General features: G+C 36.4%; 1 protein-coding gene across 5 annotated transcripts in view; it reads right to left on the bottom strand.

Annotated features, from left to right (window-relative positions):
- The window catches only part of Fmn1 (formin 1), a 401,580-nt gene that overhangs the window by 299,997 nt on the left and 77,229 nt on the right, over nucleotides 1–24,354 (bottom strand). Inside the window, exon 1 of one of the 5 annotated variants that reach the window (XM_058584666.1) lies at nucleotides 22,965–23,153. The exons of the other annotated variants lie outside the window; for them this stretch is intronic. Within the exon in view, the coding sequence (XP_058440649.1) occupies nucleotides 22,965–23,097 (133 nt within the window). The 5' untranslated portion in view covers nucleotides 23,098–23,153. Of the gene's footprint in view, nucleotides 1–22,964; nucleotides 23,154–24,354 lie in introns of those variants that run through there. 5 annotated transcript variants of the gene reach the window in all.

Here is a 24,354-nt window from a genome sequence, read left to right as displayed (position 1 = left end):
CATTATGTTATTCAAACATGTTCTTACAAGGCAGAGAGACAGCAATCTGGACACACAACTAATAGAAAGTGACATTGTTAAGTACTGGTAGAGAGGGAGTGTGCCCATATGCATAATCATTCACATCTATGTCCAGAGCACTGGCAATAATGGTTTCTGTCCATTAGAAATCAATACTTGCCAAAGCCACTGCCCCCATTTTCATTCTCAGTGGTGTTAAATGATACCAGGTAACTAAACTAGCTATGTAGATATAATTCTGAGAAAGTATCTTATCTACCCATCCTAGCCTCTAATTGTCCTTGAGGGAAGCATTGAGGAGCAAAATTATGAGCTGGGACCGACAGGTGGAGTGTGTACTGCTAGGTGGAAGGAGGCTGTCATGAATAGAGAAATAGAAAGGGCTGGGGAGTAGGCTTCAGCAGCCGGAGAATCTATGAGGAAGTATCACAGCCATCAAACAAGATATTGCCAGAAATTTACACTCAAATTAAGTAAACCAGAATTCAGAATTAGAAGTGTTCTTGTAAGTCGCCCTGCCTACCTGCTCATTTTAAAGTTGAGGGAAGAAGACTGCAACATTCCCAGCACTTCCAGTTAGTGGTAAAGACAGAATGAAAATCCTGGTTCTAGGGACATCTCTTAATGTACTTAGAGAAGGACGCTATTGCCCTGCACAGAGGAGAATGATGAGGTCTAGTACACATGAAGGCTTGACAGCCTGGGCACAAGGCTTTGATAGGTGGCTCAGTTGTTGGCTATGACTTTTACTAATTGTTTGACCCCCTGAGCCTTTATTTCTTCATCAATAAAGTGAAGATAGTAAGAGCATACCTGATATTGAACCAGGCTCAATTTTTTTTAGGAAACTTTTTCTGGGCTGAGGGTGAGTGGATTTGGTGGGGAATATAAACAAGTCCCTGTTTTAAATAAACTAACCCATATGCGATGAGGGCATATTAACTATCACACATTCCTGTGAAGGAACAGCTTTTGTCAAATAAAATAAAGAGAATAATTAAGCTCATGAGAATTCATGGAAGCACTGCAGTGCAGCAGATCCCAAATCTGTTCAAATTCTAAAAATAGAACTCACGTCATCAAGTGGAATAGCTCCAAGGAAGTGGCTGATCATCTCGGGAAACAACTGTTCCTCAGGGTCCTTCACAGACACCCTGCATTTCCTCCCTGAAGGTCAAACACATAAGCCTCGAGCCATGAATAAAACTATTTACAGGCACAGTTTTAAATGAAATAGCATGTTACAGAGGCATGTAAACACATGCTATTGTGATTGTAACATTCACCTTCTCCCATGGTCTTTTCCTATGAAGAATACAGATGTTAAATGAGGGGCAAATAATACTCAAGCCAAGAAACTCATTTATGGCTGTACTTTTGCTGAATATTTTAACACCTGGAAAAAGGGGCACGTATTTGAAGAAAGGAGCAGTATTGATGCTGTAAGTGGACAGAAAGCAGGTGCAGCTCGGCAAGGTCTGGTTCAGAAAAGACCAGGAAAGCACTGAATTTAGAAGGCTGTAGGGTGCACTGAGAAAGTAGGACCCTCTGTCTATTCTCAGATAACAAATATTCAAGAAATCAGATGTTGTTATTTCAAATTCCTAAATTATCAAAAAATTTGGTATATCTGCTTATAAGGAATACACTTATTTAAAAGTGTTATTGAAATGAAGAACAATGATACCTAAAACCTGTCATGTAGCATTCATTACAAGTAAATTTGAATAACATTTCTCCTTTAATGTCGCATTATTCCAATTATTATCTGAATAGTAGCACCACTGGGAATCCTGAGTTTTAAAGAGATATGATGTAATTATTAATTAAAGAGATATGATAAAGAAAAAACTTCAAAATACTAAGCCTTTAATTATAAAATATATTACGAATGTTTTTTTAAACTCCAAAATGAAAGGACCTTAAGAGACTCATAAAAATATGAATATACATGACAAGCATAACAAAGAAAAAAAGGTAAATTTGTTAATATTAATGGTAAACATGTAAGAGCTAGGAATAAAATATGACACTGAGCACCCTTGCAAACAAAGCTACAAAATGCATTCCATTGTTTCACTGCTGTTATCAAAAAGAAGAAAAATACTGGTCCTTCTGATGATTTTTCTGATTTGAAATAAGAGAAATAGCTGTATAGCTGTGTTCTTACCTGAACTTTAGCTCCATCCCAGGTGTTTTGGCCAATTATCTTTACAGAGCCTTATTACCAGCACAGGAGATAATAAGGCTGATCTAGTTGTCTATCAATAACTTTTGTTTTGCTAATCATAAAAGTGTGAGCATTTTCTTGAGTGGCCAATAATGTAGAACTGAAGTGATACGCTGTCCAACAGTGGCCTCTACGGAACATTCAGATTCCCAAATTACCCTCTTTGGCCAAAGTGTCTTAGGTACCAGAATTTTACTATTTTCCACTAGGCATTAGTGCTTAGGAAGAGCCCTATCCTTTGCCCCAAAAAACCTTAATTAAGGACTGACACTCACTTTACCTTTCAACAAATTCTTTTGCTTAAGGGTAAGTAATGTCTGATGCTTGGGACATTTACTGTATGTCACATACTTTATAAACATTATACATTATTGAGGATCTTCTCAATAATCCTGCAAGACAGTAGCAACCCCATTTCAAAGATGGCAAAACAATAAAATAGGAAGTGAATTTTTGCTCATGATCTAATTGCAAGTGGTAGAACTGAGTTCTGAACCCAGAACCCAGAATTAAACTGCTGCCATAAACAGCTAAAAACTAAATACATATAGGAAGAAACTATATTTACATGTTCAAGTACAAGCAGTCTAATACTATAATCCTTGGGAGAGGTAAAACAAATGAGGTGAGCCACTGCCGAAAAGCGATTTCCGGACTGGAAAAAATTAACAGGGCCCCAGTGACCTACAGGACATTGCCATGCATTCTAACACATATATCATTAGAAGCAGGGGGCTAGGACAGAAAAAAAATATTTAAAGAAATATTGTCTTCTATTTTCCAAATATGATGAAAATTCTAATCATATAGGACAAAGAAGCTCAATTAATCTAAAGCAAGATAAACACAAAAACACCATAACAAATAAAATTGCTGATAACCAATGATAAAAGGAAGATTATGAAAGGAAACAGGAAAAATTGATATTATGTATTGAAAATTAAAGAAAAGAATTACAAACTTCCTATCAGAATTTGAAACCTAGAAGACAGTAGAAGTACTGACAGCTTTGGGTGAGGAAAGGATGGGATAAAGAGTGAAATTCCACATTGAAAAAGGAGACAATTCATCAAAAAGATATAACAGTTCTAAATTTGTACTATTTGTACCTAGTAACAGAAGTGCAAAATACATGAAGAAAAACTATCACAACTGAACGGAAAAATATATAAATTCAAAATTGTATTTGGAGACTTCAACATTCCTCTCTCAGTAATTGATACAAAGGTTGACCACAGAAATCAGTGGGGTTTTAGGGAGATAGAAGAAATCAGAAACATTAGCCATCAATTTCATCTGATATTTATGATATTCTTTTCAATAATTGCAAAATACATATTCTTTTCAAGAGCATATGGAATTTATTCTCAAATATTGGAAATTAGATAACCTACTTTAACTCATAAATCAAAGAAGAATCACAGGGAAAATTAGAAAATGTTTGGAATGAAGCCAATGAAGTGAGCCTTACTTAACATCCAGTGACTTCCCCTCCCATACTCTGGTCATCAGCATTTGTTCTCTGGACTGTGGGATGTAAGGCCCAGCTGATGCATAGAAACAGAGGAATTGGTAATCATGTGCTTCCTAAATGCTAAATGAGGACTTAGCTTTTCTCCCCAACAAGGGTCCCAGAATACTTTTAGTTCTAGGGTTAGGCAATTACTAAGACATTATTTTGGAAGAAACTTGATCAGCTCAAAAGAAAGAAACTGGACATAATGTCATTGGAGGTTCCTCAAAAGGCAACCACCCCAGATCATGCTGCATGAAGTTCAAAGCCAATATCCTTACAGAGGCACTCCGAATAGCTTTGCAGGCCCCAGACCTGAAGCAGGCACACTGTCAAATTGCAAGACAGCTGAGGAGAATTTCCAACATGAGGAACAGAGACAGGAGAGCAACAGGAGAAAGAGGCTGTGCCACTCTATCCACACTTGCTGGACCAAGAATTTGGAGGAGGCTACTTTTTTCTACAAACAACTTACTTCATGACCCTTTTCCATGATTCCAGCCTTACACAATACTGGTCCCTTCTTTCCCCTTCAGACCTGGGCTTGACAAGGGCTTTCTGCTGTTGCTAGCTCTGGGAACCTCATAAACCTTTGCTTGTTTTCTTAACTCTGTCATTTGGTCACAATCTCTAGTTGTTTTCAGTTTATACCCTTTGAATGTACCATCTATTTTCTGTCAGGCTCTGACAAATATAATAATTGGAATCAGAAATGGTGTTTATTTCTTGCCCTCCAGCATGTTTGTATTTACTAAAGCATCTAGGTACTTGCTACCTAAAGCTCACTGTAGTCAATTAGAATGATAGTAGCAAGGTAATGAATGGATTTATATAATCTTCTGTGAGCTTGAAAATGATCAAACTCCTTTCAGATTATATCATGGAATAGGAAATTTATCATGTCCCTAAAACAAAGCAGTTATGGTTCCTTCCAGATAAAGATGAACTGATTAGTATAAAAATGAAGCATTTTTAAAAACAAAGGTATATTAGGTCCAAGGAGCTGTGTTGATACATTTGGTATGGATATCACATCTGACATAACACTTATAATTTGCATCTCCATTTAATTAAATTTATAATATTACTGTTGTTCTCCAAAAGCCACCTAGTTTTTTTCACTAACCAAAAGGAATTTTAGGAGATATGTGGTATGAATCACCATCTCTGCATCTTTCCAATGTTTGATGTTGGGAAAAATCTGCAATCTCTCCAGGGTTAAACATATGCCTCCAACTAGCAGGAAAAATATGGCCTGTTTCTCCTAGACCATACTTCCTAAGAACCACTATTACATCTAATAGATACTTCCAGAATTTTCTCTGTCTATCCATGCAAACTTGGGTGTGGAGGTGTTGGGGTCTTTGTGCCTAAAAGAGGTAAGCTTCCAGTAGGGAACACAGCCATGGGGTCACTAATCAGGAACTGACGATACTCCTACATAGAGGTGTTCTTATTGGGTTTCAGTGCCTAAAAAGGAATGTCTTAAGAGGAATATTTTCAATTGTGTCTGGAGTCTTAAATTTCTGGGGTGAAAAAAAAGTAAAAACTAAAAATAGCAGAAAAGGTGAAACTTTACATTTTGAATAATGGTATAGTACAAGAATGAGTCGTTGAATGGAAGTCCTTCATATCAATATTAAGATAAGGAATAGTCTTGAAGATTACCAATAAAAGAGTACATTGGCCTATAACCTTGAAAAGTTATTTGGTAATATATCTCTGAAACAGGGTTGGCAACTACAGCACTGGGGCCAAATACAGCCCGCAACCGTATTTATTTATTTATTTATTTATTAACACTTTTGAAGGAGGAGAAGGAGAAGAGGGAGGAAAGTAGAGGACAAAGAAAGTGGCAGCAGTAGCAGAGACCAAATAGACCACAATGTCAAAAATATTTACTATTTGACTCTATGGAACAAGTCTACCAACTCCTGTTCTAAAATATTAAAACATGTTCTTATCCTTTAACCTATAAAATTCCATTTGTATGAATCTTTCCTAGACTATCTTTGTTTTCAAGATCTGTATATATAAGATGTCCATCAAAATATGATACATGATAGAAAAAAAGTGAGAAACTAAAGTCATAAGTTATAATACAGCCAATATTGTGGAATATTATAAAGTTATTTAATATCATATTTTCAAAGAATATTTATATGTAAAAAAGTATTCAAGGTATGATATGAGGTACAAAGTACATTTTTTACCTTAATTTAATGTATGCAAGGAAAGATAGCAAAATGTTTCATTTTATTTACATTTTTCTGTACTCTCTACATTTTTTCCAATGGACCTTCAAATTTTATTCAGTAAGAAAGTGTTACTTTATAATAAAAAAATAAGAAAAAAAGGTAAGAAATGCATTTAAATAAGCCTGACCACCAAAGAAAGGTAAAGCATCGAAAATTCTTTAGTGAATTAATGCTGCATTGTGAATCAAATGTGGCCGGTCAGTCCAAACCACTGACTGTGATGTATTTTTTTCAAGATGTGCAAATTCAGAAAAGTTCAGAAGGTTGCCAATGTGTTAGAGTATTCTAATTTAAAAACTACATCATTCTGTAATTCTTCAAAGTAACCCCTGCCTGATGCTTCGTACACACATCCAAAGTGCAAAATAAATTGTATTTCAAACACAGCTATATTTACCTGATATTCTTTGCTAGTATGAGATCTAATGATACTTTGTGTAGTTGTTTTTAAGTCCTATCACCCCAGTCCATGATGACATTTCCCTTCTTATAAATCTTCAATGACTTCTTATTGCACAAAGAATAGTATCCAAACTCCCTGATGGGATAGGAAGCCCTTTGATACTTGGTCTCAACGCACTTTTCAAATTCCCGTCTACGACCTCACACATGGATCCACACAATGGTTGCTTTCCATTCCCATACCACACAGTATTACCTGACCATCTACCTGTATCTGAAAGACAAACCACTGTCCATCCTTCAGGGCCCTCCTTAAATCTCAGTTCCTCTAACAAATTTATTTGTGTCTTCCCAGACAAAACTAATCTCCACTTTTACTTTAGCATACTCTGTACTCATGCGAAAACTCTTATCATGTTGTAGTTTGTCATGTGCGAGTTAATTTTGTGTGTTTGCTTCACCAAGAGGATGTGAGACTTCAGAGGGTTTTCCCAATGCTGTGTCTTCATAAGCCACCTAGAAAAAGCCTCAGATGCATTTATACTTTTATTAGAGATGCAATTTCCTCCTTAATTTCCAGTGAAAGAATGCTATCTGTAGGAGAAGTGAAAATGTGCTGGAGTGGGTGTGTAACTAGAGGAATAAAACTTTAGGGGGCAGGAGAATGGAAACTCTCTTTCAGGCTCCATAGCTGCATGATTTCCATAAGACTAAAATTTAAGCAAACAGAAACTAATGCCATCAGGTAGAAGGTAAATGCAGTCTCAAGTCACTCCTAAGTTCCTCCTTCCCTCCCTCCTTTCTTGTTTTCCTCCCTTCTTCCTTATTCCTGTTTTCTCTCTCTTCTTGACAAAGAACATATTCCACCATAAAATTTAAATGCTATTGGGTATCACTGAGACCAACATTATAAGATGAACCCCAAAAGTTTGCTTCATCAGGCATAACCCATGAGAAAACCCAAATGAAATGATGCCCTTCTGCTTTTGCCCCTTCCATATGCCTTCTGAAGTTGGAGACAGAATGTGGAAACACGGTCTGACTTCAGTTTTATTCAATTTCCATTAGAGGGAAATTTATGATAAAATCTTCACATATGAGTATGCAATATTTATATATTTTTCCCAAAATTTTAAAGCAGGAAACTAATTAGGCCTTCTCTGATCTTCTTGTTTAAAATTGATGACTCTAGAGTTTATTTTCACAGCCATCTAAGTTTTTCTCTACAGAATATATTTATATACTTGTTAATTTTGTCTCTGAGGTCCAGGGGAAAGTTTTATGGGGAGGTAGAACTTTACCTGGTTCATTCTTCAGCTTCTAATATAATGACTGTTTTTAGAGGTATATAATGATACTTATTGAATGAATTTTGGAAACATTGCATGAACAGTGTATGTATAGAAGAACACCCAGAAATAAGTCCCATTCCTTTTTATCAGTTGTAGTGAGCACCTACTTTTAAATTTGATGTGGACCTTGGAATAGAACAGCCTGAGTTTGTGTCTCAGTTCCAACCTCTGACTAGCCAAAGGAACTTGGGATATTTACTCAAACCTCTCTACATTCCAGTGTACTCTGTGAAAAGATGGTTCCTGTCTTCTGGAGTTGCTATAAAGATAAAAGAGTTAACATGTGCAATGCACTCAGAGCAGGGTACTACATAAATTTTTGCTGTTAGAATTATTACTTGTTGCCAAGTGCTGAATTAGATGCTATTGAAGCCAAAAAGATAGATTGGGACAGAACTACATTCTTCCTTAAAGTTCATATTCAAGTTCAAATAAGTGGTTCAATGAATACATTCTCAAATTTTATTTTACTCACTTTGAAATATTTCTGTTGTTCATCAGCCTCCCTTCTAAGTACAATATGACAAAGGTGGGGAAAACCACTAAGGCAGCAAAGTGAGTTTCATGTTTTCATGCAGTAGAGGAGTCTTTTCAGAAGTCTTATTCAGCTAAGTTATCATGTACTTTTTCCATTTACACTTTAAATCTATTCAGTCAAACATAAAAATAACCTTAATCACCTTCAATTTACTAACTTGTTTTTAGCATTTTATCACTATTCTGAAAATTGCCATTTTCTTCCTGAGGGGATGATACAATCTCCAATGTGATTTTGTCATGCCTTTGGGCTGTAATCCTACTAGAAAACACAACTCCAATTTAAAATACATGTCAGCATAAAAAATCAATTTGCTAAAAGAAAATTAACTTCATAAGCAAAATTTTCAGGAAAATAACTGATCCATAAAGTGAGTTAAATCTATACTAAGAATAAAATGGAATTCATCATATACTTTTCAGCCAATAAGAACTTATCAATATATTCAAGATCATGATAAACTTTCCCAGGAACAATTCCACAAAGTAAGAGTCTAGTATTGTTGAGAAATTGTAAGTGCAAAGATAGTCAATAATGGCTTCAGAACTGCTAAGATGATTAGACTGAATTGTGTTACACTGACAAGTATTTCAGGGGTCAAGTCTTTACTATCAGCTTACATTTTACAATTTAAAATAAGAATGCAGGTCACAAAGAAAGACAGTGGAATGAGTTTGATATGACTTTCCTATATACATATACAAACATACCATAGTGAATCTTACCATCATCTACATCCACAAGATTGGGATACTAAATAGAATAATATATATTTCATGCTTGTATAAATATATCAAACTAGATTCTACTGCTATGTATAACTAAAAAGAACCAATAAAAAATAAAAAGAATACAGGTCACAATAGTTACTCATTGCTAGTGAATGACAGCACCAAATGTTTTATCTTTTCTTCCTTTATTTGCAATGATGATCATATATTAAAGATAAGAATGCAGAAAATTCCTTGGGACAGCCACCCCCCCTTCATATGAAGTTAGAGAAAATGACAAATCAGAGAACTTAGCACACCCAAGACAGCTCCAGCTCTTGGGAACCAAATCAGCTGAAGGAAAAGAAAACATCATTACTAGGGACACTGGAAATAGGCATCTATTCCTGCAGCAATGTCTTCAAGCCAATTTAATTCTAAAACAGTTCTGTAATTTGCTAAGGAATCAAGGACAGTGTGAATTAACTAAAAAGAGAAAATAGTAAAGGAAGAATTGAATAATTAGATGTAAATTAGAAAAGAAATTACTTTGCTGAAGGGACTTGACACGATTTTCTTTGCAGATTTTTTTAACTCTATTTTTAAAACAACAGTAATATGAGTCTTAATATTTGTACCAATTTTTTAAAGAAGTCATGAGAAGGTTTTAATTTCATTTATGGTGTCTGTAGTAAAAGAAGATAGAATGTTTTTCTTCCAAGGCCTCAGAAGGGTGGTAGAAGTACCCTGGGATTCAACACTTTGTAAACTGAGGAATTACAAAGAAAATTTCTTGGGAAAGTCACAAACACCCTAACATGAAGTTAGGGAAAATGACATATCAGAGACTCAGCACATCCAAGATGGCTCCAGCCACTGAGAACCGAATCCCCTATGAGCAGGGGTGTTGTCTTACAGTAGGAAGCACATGCTCTGGCCTGAAAACCAATGCACAATACTCTCTCTTCCACTGCTTAGATCCAGGGGATCAGAATGGGAAGGGCTGTTGAGAGCCTTGACCAAATGACGCATGGCATTTTTGCCAGAACGAGTGGTTTAGAGGTGACCAGCAAGCCATTGAGATGATAATGGTTATGTTAAGCTGTGTATATTAGACCCCTGCTGTCCACCTCGGCCTGCTACTTTGGATTCTCGAGCTACTTTGGAGTTCTTGCGGGGATTCCCGGAGAGTTCCCATTGGTTGGGGAAGTGCTGGAGGAGGGAATTCAGGTTGGTGGTTCCTGCGTGGCGTTCGGGGGAGTTCCTGGGGAGCGTGTGTGGAGTGTGCTGGTGGAGTTCAGAAATAACGTTTGTTCCTGCTTCAGTGGCTCGTGATTTGTGCCCAGCCAGACTACGGCAAAGGGCTAGTATTAAATAGTTTTATTCTGGCTCTATTGATTCTATGCCATATGCTAGGGTGCTCTGAACATTTTATTACTAAATGGAAACATGTTCTCAGACAGCAAGAGTCATCCCTCACCATTAGAAACAAAGATTTTCTCTGGGACATTCTGAGTTCCTTCTATCAGGAAAAGAGCAGGCAAAAACAAATAAACAAACAAAAAATCAGCTAGCATGAGTTATGAAAGGGAAATATTCTGGGCAACTGAAATAATCTCCATCTCTTCTCCCTTCTACTATTTCTGCCCCTCCCACCACACAATATTCTCCACAAAGCACACAAAGGATCTTTTAAACAGTCACACCATTCCTCAGATCAAAATCCTCTAATGACTTCCCATCATAGTTAAAACACAAAGCAAAACCCTGGCCTTGAGAGTATCCCCTACCCTGCTCCTTACTCATTCAATTCTTGCCACCTCGACCTTCTTGTTCTGTGAACATAGCAACCTCACTCTCATCTCTGGCATTTATACTTGGTGCTTCCTCTGCTGGAATTCAATCCCTACCCCCTTCCGAGATTTTTTAACGTCATTCAGACTCCTGCCCAAATATTCTTCCAGCTGAATGGCCTTGGTGTAACAGCCTTTTTGTCATCAATTTTCTCTCTCAAGTAATTTATTCATAGCACTTACCACCTCACTCTATGAGCCTCAGAGTTAGCTATAGCAATCAAAGGAATCAAACCCATTTCCATCTACTTAGATGGCTTTCTGTTTGTCCCTCTTTTAAGAAAAAGAAAAGGGAAATGACATTATATTTCAGATATTTCATGTAGGCCACTCATCACTGAACTCAAGTTAACTTTTGAAGCCCAAAGGTGTGTTGTAGATCCAGAAAAGAACATAGGTTTCAGATTGGATACCATGTTGATGAGAATGAGTGGCTAGAACACAATGTGGCAAGAACTCTGAGGCCATGTTCAGGATCCATGGAAAGGTCTGTGACTTGGTAGTGATGCCTTCCCTGGCACAGGAGAGAAGAGTGTCAGGGTGTGTGCCATGTTGTGGCCACCCTTCCACGAAGCCCTAGGTTCTCATTTCTATGTGCTTACACTTTAGCAGTTTTTTCTCATGGGCATCTCTGTCAGCCTAACAAGAAATCAGAAGCAATATTAAACTCAGTCAGAAAACTTAACTAAATACTTGCTACTTTGGTGAAAAGTTTTCATGAAAGGGGAAAGAACACAAAGGTAAGGAACATGCTGAAATAATCAGTGGGTGTGAATCTTCTATATATCTCTTACCCTCATGAATAGAGAACAAAGAAAATAAAATAATCCCAAATGGAATTATCCTGCTTCTCTTAAACTTAAGGAAAACAGATCAAATTATGAAAGTACAAGAGTGCAATGTGGAGGACCCATGAAGAGTCTCTGGTATTAGCAAGACATTACTTTTATTTTCTGATCATTTAACTGCTACTGAATAACTGAGCAAGGATGGGCCCAGAGAAATTTAAGATGGAGACCAAAAAAGGGGAAAAAAGTGAAAGGATAAAAAGAAAAGGTCACTGTTATCATAAAAACTACCCAATCATCCAAATTCCTCTCTCTGCTCTTAAGAAAGGTCAACAGATAGCCCTTGGCTCCTGATATGTAATTGTATCCGATTCCTCTTTTGATGTTCTCACTGAGAGGGATTTAACTGCCCTTTTCTTGATTCATTAGATGGCCACTTCAAAGAGACCCTAAAAAGACAATATTTGCCCAAACAACTCCCTTGTCTTAGTAGATCCAGACAAACCCGCAAAAGCAATTCATCCTAAATTTCACGCATTATTGCCTTTGGCCCCTGTCAGTGACCTCAGCCTACAATATTGATTACTACTCTGCTTCCCAATATGAATCCTTCAGATGATCAGTTTGTAGAACAGGGAGTTATCCAATACCAAAAATGGCCCGACGTCCACAATTAACCCAAGAAGAAACCAAACAACTTAGCAAACTTGCCAGAACTTTATCTCAAAACCAAGGAAGAAGTTGGTCCAAATTGGACTGGAGCATTCCTCAAGATTCTAACCAACATGAAGATGGGTACTTGGTTTAGTCACAAATAAACTAAAATATTTTATTAAATTAACACATGTCTTTATTCTATCATGCAAATAACACTTGGGAGGTACCTGGGCAAAGACACCATGCAAATCCATGATAGTTTCTATATTTTTGTTAACACTTTAATAGATAATGGGCAAAGTACAAATAAAGATAAATGACCAATCAGTATGGGGAAATGTTCACTATCACTAGTAATGGAAGTAATATAGTTTAAAAGAACAATAAAATATAACACTCCCCCATCAAATCAGAAAGGCTAAAACTACAAAACCATGCAATGTTAGTAACAGATTAGTGGCTTAGGCCCTGTCTACCAAGAAAGCAGGGCAGAGCCCACCATGTGTGCTAGCTCTAGTCTTCATGCAGCACCTGGACATGGAAGTTTCTGTTAAGCTTTGTCAAATAAATACATGAATATATGCAAAAATACTCTTTGGGTAAGAATATATGGAATACAATTTGGATGAACAATTTGATAATAAATATGAAAAGGCAAATAAAATTCATTTTGATAATATACTACTTCTTCTAGGAACCTACCATAAACAAATTTTCTAAAATGCATGTCCTATGTTTATCACATTTTTAAAACATTAAAAAATTATAAAAAGCCAAATTAGGAAATTATAGTAAATGGATAGCTTATTCTCTCAAGAGAAGAATTCACAACATTAAAACAACATGTTTGAAAGATTTGAAAATATGTGATAACGTTTATAACAGGCTGAGCTAAAAACATTATATACTCAAGTACAGAGATTCTTTAAATGTATTTTGAGAAAATTGGATGGAAATATAATTGTAACAGTAATTTTTCTGTGAGTGATGATGAGAGAAAATATTTTCTTTATCCTGCTGATGCATTTTTTCCATAATGGTCATAAAATGTTTTTTTTAATGACCAAAAAAAAAAAAAGAAGAAGAAAATTCTGTACTAGTAAAGTGGGAAGAGCCCTTTTTGAGGAAAGCTATTTTGTTGCACCCTCCAAATTACATCAATAGAGGATCATACACTTTGCATGGGAGTTTCTCTTTTCTCTGTCTTTTAATGTCTGACTACATTCAAGATGGATTTCTATGTATGCAACTCAATAAAGCATTTTTGATATAAGGCATTTTAAAATAACAAATATTTATTTTAAAATGTATTCTATCCAGTAGACATTTTCTTCTTGGTAGTATAGACAACTTGTCAGTATTCTTAGCTCATTAAAATTTTTCCACACAAAAACAATTTTTAATGCCTTTGCATGTAATATATTTTTATTAACCTTAATGAAGATTCAAACACAGACCTTTACATTTTTTAAAGTTGCCTTTGGATAACACTTAAGATGATAATTATTCAGAGTAAATGAGTTAATATATATGTGCTATGTAGTTATAAACTGCTACTCAAATGTTAGTTGTTTTTTTAATGCTATTTCAGATCTTATATTTATTTCTGATGGCACATGTCTCTCACAATCTTTAAGCTGATTGATTTCTGTTGTTTTCTATATGCTTTGCATATTCATTCTATAAATTATATTGATTTTAAAAACATTTAAAAAATGTTAAATGTTTTAAAAGCATTTAAAAAATGCTTTCAACTCTACCCAGGTAATTTAAAATATGAAAAAATTTTTAAAAATCCTGTGAAATGCATATCAATAAAATACCTAATAGAGTGGCTATAATCAAAAAGACAATAACATGGCTGGAAATACAGCTCAGTTGGTAGAGTGCTTCCCTCACATGCATGAGATCCTTGGGTAAATCCCCAGCACCACACACACACAAAAAGGCAGATAACAAATGTTGGAATGGATGTAAAGAAATTGGACCCCTCATACACTGTAGGTGGGGAGATAAAGTGGTGCAGCAGCTCTGGAAAACAATCTGGCATTTCCTCAAAAGATTAAACATAGAATTACAATATGACCTAGCAATTCTACTCCTTTGTATATACCCAAGAGAAAGGAAAGCATATGTCTATACACAGATGTTCGTAGCAGCATTATTCATAACCACTAAAAGGTAGAAACAACCTAAATGTCCACCTGCTTATGAATGGATAAACATAAGGAGCTATATCCATACAATGGAATATTTCTTTATGTATATATTATATTATTATATATTATTTATATTATATTATATATATAATGATTCCATTTATTTGAAATGTTCAGAATAGGAAAATCTACAGAGGCAGAAAATAGTGGTTTCCAGGGCTGAAGGGGATTGTGGGGAAACAGTGAGTACTACTGCTAATGGACATGGGGTTTTAGAGGGGGAGGATAAAGAAAATGTTCTAGAATTGTAATGATGGTTGCACAACCCTCTGAATATATTAAAACCTACTGAATTTTACTTTTTAAATGGGTTAATTGGATGGCATGTGTATTATATCTCCATAAAGCTGCTTAAAATAAAGACTGTAATTACCATTTTATTTGTATTGATAGTGTTATGTATTAGGATAATTCTTTGGAAGAAAGCATAGTATTAATAAAATATATCATTTTACTACTTATATTTCTATAAATTTGCTTTAAGGAAATAATCTAATAGAAACAAAAAGCTATGTGAATAAAGATATCAACCATGGTATTTTCTATTAATTTCAAGTCAGAAATAACCTAAATGTTTAATAATAGATTTAGTACCATGGTTCATCTAAATGATAAAATATTATCATCCATTATAATTTAAGAAGCTATAATTAACAAGATTACATAGAGACATTAAAGGTTTGAAGTAACCTTAGGAAGTAGTATAAAAATATAAAATAGATGGACCTTATCTGCCTTTATGAAAAGAGTTGAGGCAGTTGGGTTATGGAAGATTTTATTGTTGCCTTTTTGTTTCCTATAGTAGTTTTCTTACATAATTCTTTTAATTAAGAAAAATATTGAAATTGTTATTGTTCCATTTAACCAATAGTAAGCATAGCAATCCAAAAACATTTTAAAAATCCTTGGAGGTACTTAATGAAAGGGCTACACATGGGAAGAATTTTAGACACCAGGGGGTTTAAACTCACAAAAACTCTCCAGTGACAGTAGAGGTGAGAAGGTGGTTACCAAAGACCCCAATGCATTAGGTGACTGGCATATGCTCTACTTCATTGCTGCTCCATCAACAGAAGTTTAAGATGTCATCTCTGTGCTCCAAGAGCCCACAACTTAGAGTTGAGGAATGGCAATCAATGTGCGATACAGATAATGGGATGGGAGTCTTCTGGCAAGTGATGTGTGCAGACGGGAAGAAATGGAGGGTACAGCACAAAGTTACACAACTCTGAAGTCCTAGAGCTACTGAGCTTATATTGTCAAAAAGGTGTAGCTGCCAGGTCACAACCGCACTCTGTAGTACCAGTGTGCAGAAATGAAAAGAAGGTAGGAAGAAGTTCACAGAACCTTTGCTCTCACACACGTTGACAATTGAGTAAAGGCTTCTCTGTTTTCTTCACAATGGCTTCAGTGTGGAGGGAACAAGGGAATAAAATACTTATGGCCAAAGCACAAACAAAATGTTTGACACCCCAAGGCATATCAACCTCTAAATTGGCTACGTCTCCAATGTCTGCATTTCTTGGTACAATTTGGAGCCCTGTGTCCAAACCTTGACCCATGTACTCTGTGGTCATTTGTTCTAACGTATACTTCCCAAAAGTCGACTGACTACTTGATGTCAATTCAGTCAACTTCGAGGTAGGAATTAAACAAAATGAGTATTTCTATGTATTTGTGATTTGGAATGATCCATTGTTTTGAACCATCCAAGCCTCTTATACCTTCAATTAGGAGTTAATTAAAATAAAGCACAAGCTGCAGTTATACCTCAAATGTAGAACATTTGCCTGGCATATGCAAGGTCCTCGGTTGAATCCCCAGTACTGAAAAAATATTAATTTTTAAAAAAATGAAGCAAAGCTGCGTAGCTGGTGACATTTGTATCAAGAGCCCTTCTATCTGTCCCTTTTAAAATTTATTATTAAGGAAGAATTTGCTTTTAGTGAAGATACACATGAATACTAGGAAAAAAGTCAACCATAGCTCCAATATCGAGAATGACTATTACAGTATTTTAGTGGATTTCTTCTAGTCTTTCTTTCTATACACAAGTTCTGCTCTTGTTCAATATTGTTTCTTTACATAAAAGCTGTGAACATAGGGTAGGGTATACCCAATTATGAAGCCATCTTCTCCAGTGACAGTTTGCTTCTCCATGAAGCATGGCCCTTTCAGTCAATAGCTGGATTCCTACAGAACACACAAAACTCACCAGGCATCAGTACATGAAGGTACAGTCTACCCCAACCTTAAATTAAATAACACCCACCATTATTACAGTCCTCTTTCTAGATGGGAGCCCCTTGAATAATAATACCAGCCACAATAAAGCACACATTTCCCTCATCACTTTGAACACTTTGTCTGTGATTTTTAGTGCTCCATCTCAGAGCCAGCTCCATGGCCATGGCGGTGAGTACCTTTAGCTCTGACTCCTTTTAGACCATCTCCTCAATTATAAGGAGTACCATTACCACCTTTTCAACGCAGATGGTTCTCCCACAGGCCACAGCCACAAAGCAACCAGCACCTACTTCAAAGCAGAGATCTCTTTAACAGTGAAATCAATCCTGGCTGAAAATTGCTTCATTAATTAGTTATGCAGAATTAGTTACCCTACCCTTTAATTATTCTTACCAAGTTTTTACCCACAACTGTGGGAAACCAGATAAAGAGCCATTTGCTGCTCTTTAGCTCAGGAATTTCTCCAGGCTTGGCTCCCTGAGGTCTAAGTCAAGTCTCCTCCCTTGGCAGCTCTCCAGGGTCTCCCCAGCTAGTTTCCTACTGTCTCTTCTGTATAGAATGTCAACTTGATTTCCTTCTCAATCTGCTGTGTCCTAAAGGCCCTATAGGATAATACTGCTAATACCTGCACTTTATCTTTAACTTCTGCAAGAATGGACAGCCCAGGCCTATGGAGTATTAGGCCTGTGGAGTATTGCTCCTGTTTGTCCAAGGAGGAACAACAAAGCAGCCCAGGACTCTGAGCAAAGCACCCTAAGGGCCTAACCTCAGGGCAATGATATAATTAGAAATAATTGGCCTAGTGCTTCCTGAACATTGAGACCTAATCATACATATACAGAAATCATGAAAATCTGAATATTTTCCAAGACATTCTTTTCAGGAAAGAGTTGAACGTGCAATGTATGGTCACTGGATTGCCAGAAGCCTGTCTGTGTCGCATCTGTTCCTTTTCTGGAACATGTCATTGTTGTTTCAACCACTTGAATCATCCAGCTGCTTGTCTGCAGTCACCACAAGAACATCATGCAAACATGAGTCTCTCTTTGTCTCATGACAAAAGCACTTAGGATTTCCTTCCTCTGCTGCATGACCAACAATGCACCTTTATTGGAGACAGCCAGTAAGTAAATACAGAGTAATGGCTGCTGCAGTGTCTCATGGGAGCTGTAAAGTCTGTATTTTCCACCTCCTGACTACAGACAAAACCCCAATGCCTGTAAAGCACCATAATTAAAAAAATGAAAATGACTATTTTAGCTGATAAGATCATTGACTCCTGGAAGTTTTCTTCCTTCCTAATTTTGCCTATCTATGTTTGAGAAGTTGCAAACATCTCTATCGTTACCATTCAACCAACTGCTAAGCAGACCTCAGAAGATGAACTATGACCTTTGCTCATCTTTAGTTCAATATATGATCAGTGTATCAATTTTACAAGCGATATTTACATAGTCATCAAAACTTCATTTGTCCATTCAGTCAATGCTGGTTAAGCACCTAGTACACTGGGTACTGCATTATGTGATGCAAAGAGAACTAAGGCAAGTCCTTGCCTCCAAGGAGTCAGTCTCCCACAAGGAAAATGAAGAACTAAATGAATCTAAGTGCTAAAGGAGAGTACTAATGTGACACAGAGTAGAGCCATCTAAGGCAGTGCTAAGTGAGAGGGGCAGGGGCAGGACCATTCTCACAGGAAATAATACTTGATGCTTGCAGAATATATACAATTCACCTGGGCAAAGCTGAAGGGACACATATGGAACACATAAGGAATGTGTGTGTTCAGAAGATGGCATATGTTTCAACAGACTGGATCATAGGCTGCTCAGGGAAGAGATATGTAAGGCCCAAGTCCTTAGGGCCTGTGCTCAGCCCTGATAAGGAGATCAGATTCATGCTCAACTCACAAAGATATCTTGATCAGAGACAGACTTGCTGTCTTGCCAGCCTCCCTCACATCCACCCCCATCTCCCTCATCACCACCTTTTCAATGCAGATGGTTCTTCCGCAGGCCACAGCCACAAAGCAGTCACCACCTGAGGCTCAGCTGTGGTCAGCACCTGCATTAATCAGGTGATTGGCACTGCTTACCTGTTTCCACTAGACCTGTGGTTCTTCCTCACCTGTCTGGCCTTCATGTTCCTAAACCTGCTCTCAGACTCCTGCTACTGCTTTTCTTGGCCAGATTTCAGTTACCACTTAAGGAGTTCTCTTTCTACACCACTGCTTCACTCTTAACTCTTTGTAGTCAGGAGGTTTCATAGACCTTAGTGGTTTCAGGTGACAGCATTCCCCACCACCTTAACTTCTCCCAGCAGAGCCATTTGCATCATTATATTTCACTAGATTCTTTCACATGCCTGCTTGTAACAACCATCACAATGTTTCTCAGGTAGCTCTGGGCAGGTAAGAGTCAAAGAGTCTAGTTGAGGTGGACAGTGGTTGGAGTCTCTCATCTTAAAGGAATATACAAGGTCTAGCTATAAAAATCGGATCCCCAGCAGCTTTGGAGGCTGAGGCAGGAAGTTTGCAAGTTCTAGGCCAGCTTCAGCAATTTAGTGATAGCCTGTCTCAAGATAAATAGTAAAAAGAACTGGGGATGTGGCTCAGTGGTTAAACACTTCTGGGTACAGTCCCCGGTTTTTTGGTTTAAAAAAAAATGGGTACCAAATTTTAGCTATTACCCTGACATTTGGTTAGTGCTATGACTTTTCTTAGCCCTAAAAGCAAGTACTTGAATTCCCATTTTACTGAGGAAATACTGTTAAAATGGTCATATTACCAAAAGCAATCTACAGATTCAATGTAACCGCTCTAAGCAATCAAAGATTCAATGCAACCCCTCTCAAAATACCAATGACATTCTTCACAGAACTAAAAAGAACAGCTTGAAAATTTTAAACAAAACAAGGAATGCTGGAGGCATCACAATCCTTAACTTCAAAATATACTACAGAGCTACAGTAATAAAACTGGTATGGTACTGGCATAAAAACAGACTCGTAGAAAACAGAACAGGATAGAAAACACAGACAAACCCACAGAGATACAATCATCTGACCCTTAACAAAGGCACCAAAATCACACATTGGAGAAAAGACAGCTATTTTTAGATTGAGTTTTTCACTGGAGTTGACCTATAGAGTTGACCTATAGACCAGAAAGCCTAATTTTATTCTTTATAACTGATTAGAAAAAAATTCCCTATTTTAAAGTGTTCTTTTTTTTAAAATACTAATTCTTGCTTTGTTCAGGGACATAACTTGGAAAAAATCTTCTTTTGCATTCAAACTCCTGGGATTAGATTCCTTCTGCTCACGATTAGCTACCCCATTCCTCTCTCAGTTAAACTGCCTGCAGAAGGGAACTCCAGACACAATCATAAATTGCAAAAATAAATAATACAAGATACAAATTTTTTTTCCATGAGAAAATCTAGGCCTTGGATTCAGAATGGTTACTATCCACCTGACTTTGGGCAGATTTTTCATGTATAAAATAGAATAGAGATTTCCCAAACTTCCTGTGAGAATAAACAAGGTGAGATCCTAAAGCACTTTTTATAGCACTCACTAAATGGTTGTTATCATTATTACCACCAACACTATTTACTACCACAACCAATTAAGCACAGCAATGAAGTCAATGACCCAGAGTTAATATGAGGTATGGATCATCCCACAGGGGCTGAGAATATCTGGCTTGAAATTAAACTCAGTCGCAGGTCCAGTTTATCACTTATCGAGAACTCAAAGAACAATGGGGGAGAAAAACAAAAAGATCCAGTTTTCGGTCTGTGCCAGTAGTAAAAGGACACAGGTCTTTGCTAGCAGTTTCTCGATGATTAATGTAGGAAATAATGTTTTGACTGTTGAGTGTTGACAAAGAAATCACACCCTTCCAACAGCGCTCACAAACCCCCAGCCCCCATTTCAAAAGAGAGAGAAAGAAAACAAACCCAGGTGCCACTGCTGGAAGCTATACACCCTCAGATTCTGGCAATAGCAATGAAAGCATTTGTAATTTCCTGCCATAGAGAGGACAATGTGGATATCCGAAATTTACCTGAGAGTAATTTAAAATCTGGAGTGAAAGGAAGCCATAGCTACATTTTGATTACTAGCATTCTGGGAAATACAGGAGCTATGAGATTTACAAGGTAGCATTCATTTCTTGGAGTATTCTTATTTAACTCAGATATGCTCTTTAACAATTTCCCCCCAAAACAAATAATTTTACTGTAATAATTGCTATTGAAAAAAAATCTCAACTATATGGATTAAACTAAATGTGTTCTTGAACTCCAATAAATTTATAAAGTCCACTTCAGAGATAAGAATTTATAGAGGTGGGGATATAGCTCAGTTTGGGGATATAGCTCACCACCAAAAACAAAAACAAAAACAAAACCACGAATTTATAGAGATATGGAATAACAAATGTAAAATAACAAATGTTTTGCAGTGATTCTGATAATAAACATTAATCTGTGCTATGTGCTTCACCCACATCTACTAACAATTAGCACTCATTATACAGCAAACATGTTTGTATAATCCCAATTAAGACAGAAAGGACACAAAGAGGACTATCTTCTTAAAGGAAGAACCATGAAAGCAAACATTGGTTATAAAAAAATGTACTCAGGGCCATGGAGCAAATTAGTTTTTGGACTAGGAATAGAATTCAGATTAACCCTGCATTTCAATGCCTACTGTTCTTTTATCGTAGGTTATTGGTAATGGGATGGTAATAGGGAAGAGGAATAACAACCTTCTCTATGTTCCTAGAAAGAAAATCTTTGATATCCCAAATCAAAATACTGATACAATATGTTCTGAATTTGCTCAAACATTTCTTAAACTGATTCTGATTTATCTTTATCAGATGAAACTGTGTCAATTCTAAGCAAATGTGAGCCTGCATGTATCTCTAACTAATGCTAAAAGTTCACAAAATGTAGTCTGGAAACTTAAAATTATCTTACTCATTGTCTACACATCTCTATAAAAATCTTCAGCTTTTTCTGTTTTAATTACTAGTCTCCACTATGCAATTATAACCTAAGGAATATTCTCATTTGTTTTATCAATAAGTTTTCTCATGGTTTAAAATCCACTCCACTTGTAACCATTGGAAATGGCTGATTTCCTCTCCAAATGAAGATTCTCAGGGGCATATTAAGAAGCCCATCTAAAAGATTAGAACAAACTAGAAAAAAGAGAAAATATAGACGGCCTCAAAATAAGCACCAGGAAACAGAAATGGGAAAGTAAAAAATGTCAACTTTTCCCTTAAGACTGAAATTAATATATTTTACATAATTTATTTCTCCTAAGTAATTTCTCTAACTTGAACATAAAGTTAAACAGGTTTGATAGGGATGAGAGACAGTTCTTACAGGTAAAAAGAAATAGAAAAATCTCTTCCTCTTACATTCTAAAAATGCCCACATTAACTATTAAATGCAAAGAATATTATTTAAATAAGTTTCATATTAAATATTAGGCACAAAATGTTTTTGCATACTTTGGCTAAATAATCTAGATAAACTATCTGTCAATATTGACATAGCATTTTATTACATCAACCTGTCTTTAAAGTGTGGTATAGAGCCTTTGTATTTAAAAAGAAAGTCAAAGGGGCTGGGGATGTGGCTCAAGCGGTAGCACGCTCGCCTGGCATGCGTGCAGCCCAGGTTCGATCCTCAGCACTGCATACAAACAAAGATGTTGTGTCTGCCGAAAACTAAAAATTAAATATTAAAAAAATCTCTCTCTCTTAAAAAAAAAAAAGTCACGTTCATACTCCAAAGACCTTATGATGAAAACAATCTCTCCAGAGAAAGATTACTTCAAAACTTTCCTTTACAAATTAAACATACTAATCCTTAGTTTTGTGCAATGGAATATAAGAAAAATATTAATATTCAGATGATATGATTTTTAATTGAAATCAAAAGCTCTACAGGCTATGATTGCAGGACATCTAAATTAACTTATGTGCCAGACAATGACCTTTCACGAAGAATTTTTCTTTCACAGTACAGTTCATAAAAACTAGAAAAGTAAAGAGGAACTTCAACTCTTATAATCTAGACTTATCTCCATTTCAAATAAAACTCTTCTTTCCCCACCTGCAAGTAAGAGCAGGGTTCTGCTTTCAGGCTTACCTTCCTCTGGGGTTACTGACCTCCTGAGTCGGCACTTCCAAGCCTTGGGAACTGAAATCGGCTGTCTGTACCTTGGACTATAGTGGTAGCGCGCACTCACAGTGCCAAAGGGTGGGGAGCCTGCAGTAAACATGCTGGGCTCTCAGGACAGCCTGAGAAGGAGGAATGTAGGGAGAGGACGTGCGTCCTCTGCTCCATCACAGGAGCAATTGGTACAATGCCACCTGGGAAGAGACTGCCAAGCAGCGGTGAGTCAACCTTCCGTATGCACCGTGGGTCAGACAGGTTTCACCACTTCACCAGCATATTAATGATAAAACTTTATAAATAGCAATGATATTCTTGAAGAGCTTCCTTTTATTTTTTCCTCTTTCAGGAGATGGGAGAGATCATCTCTTTTATAAAAGATGTTTTCAGCTAAACATAGAACTTAAAATAATTTTGTACTTTCACATTTTGAAACATCTCTCAAAACTAAGCTGTGTTTTTCTAAAAAACAATATTTCTACTATATCTACCCTCAGCATGTGTTAGGAATTTTATTTTCAGATTTAGAAAGACAATCTCCATCCATGCTCTCCTAGGATGACCTCCATCATTGCATTCAGCCTTGGATATAAACCCTAAATGTGAAAAATCACTGTATAATTATCCTAATGAGACTTTGTGTTTATATTGTGTCTTTTATCTAAAGAGCTCAAAACATTTTGCCAACATGATCTTATTAAACATCACAACACCCCACTCAGGAATGTGACGTTAAGGATTATTATTATCAATTTTAACAGGTGGGGGAAACAAGAGATCAGCAATTAAGTGACTCAATTTGAGGTCACAATGCTAACTGAAGGCACAGTTTGATTCAGGACTCTGACCTCTAATTCTAAGGACATATACAACTGACCGAGAGCTTCAAGTTAGAGGAGAATTGTTTTGTATTTCTCACAAAGAATCTGTTCTTTTGCTCTAAGTCTTTAAAGAACATTTTTTTTAAAAAGGCAGATAAAAATATTTTATGCTTGCAATTTATGGCACACCTGCTAAAGATAGCACGAGTGCTAACTCTACTCACTGTATTTTCCGCCTTACCTTTCCCAAGGGCCACCACCATCTTCTGTGTTATGAGTCAGACCACAGACTGTGCTCATACTGTGTATACAGGGTGGTTAGCCAGGATGCTTTTCCATGCACCAGGAGGAAAAAAAAGATTTTCAAAGTTGATCATCTTGTGCATGTTCATTGGGGAACACTAATCAATTTGGAATTGAATGATCCAAAAATGAAAAAAAAATTCTCATATGTCAAGAGCTTTGTAATGTTTTGAACAACCAATAAAAAAAAAGAAAAGAAAAAAAAATTCTCAAGTTCCCTCCCTTAGAGATTACTATTG

This window comes from Marmota monax, unplaced genomic scaffold (assembly GCF_021218885.2).
Source record: "Marmota monax isolate L192 unplaced genomic scaffold, Marmota_monax_Labrador192_F-V1.1 WCK01_AAM20220418_F8-fsc00001, whole genome shotgun sequence".
Lineage (NCBI taxonomy): Eukaryota > Metazoa > Chordata > Mammalia > Rodentia > Sciuridae > Marmota > Marmota monax.
The sequence above is the reverse complement of the archived record's forward strand: the minus strand, read 5'-3'. Positions and strand labels throughout refer to the sequence as shown.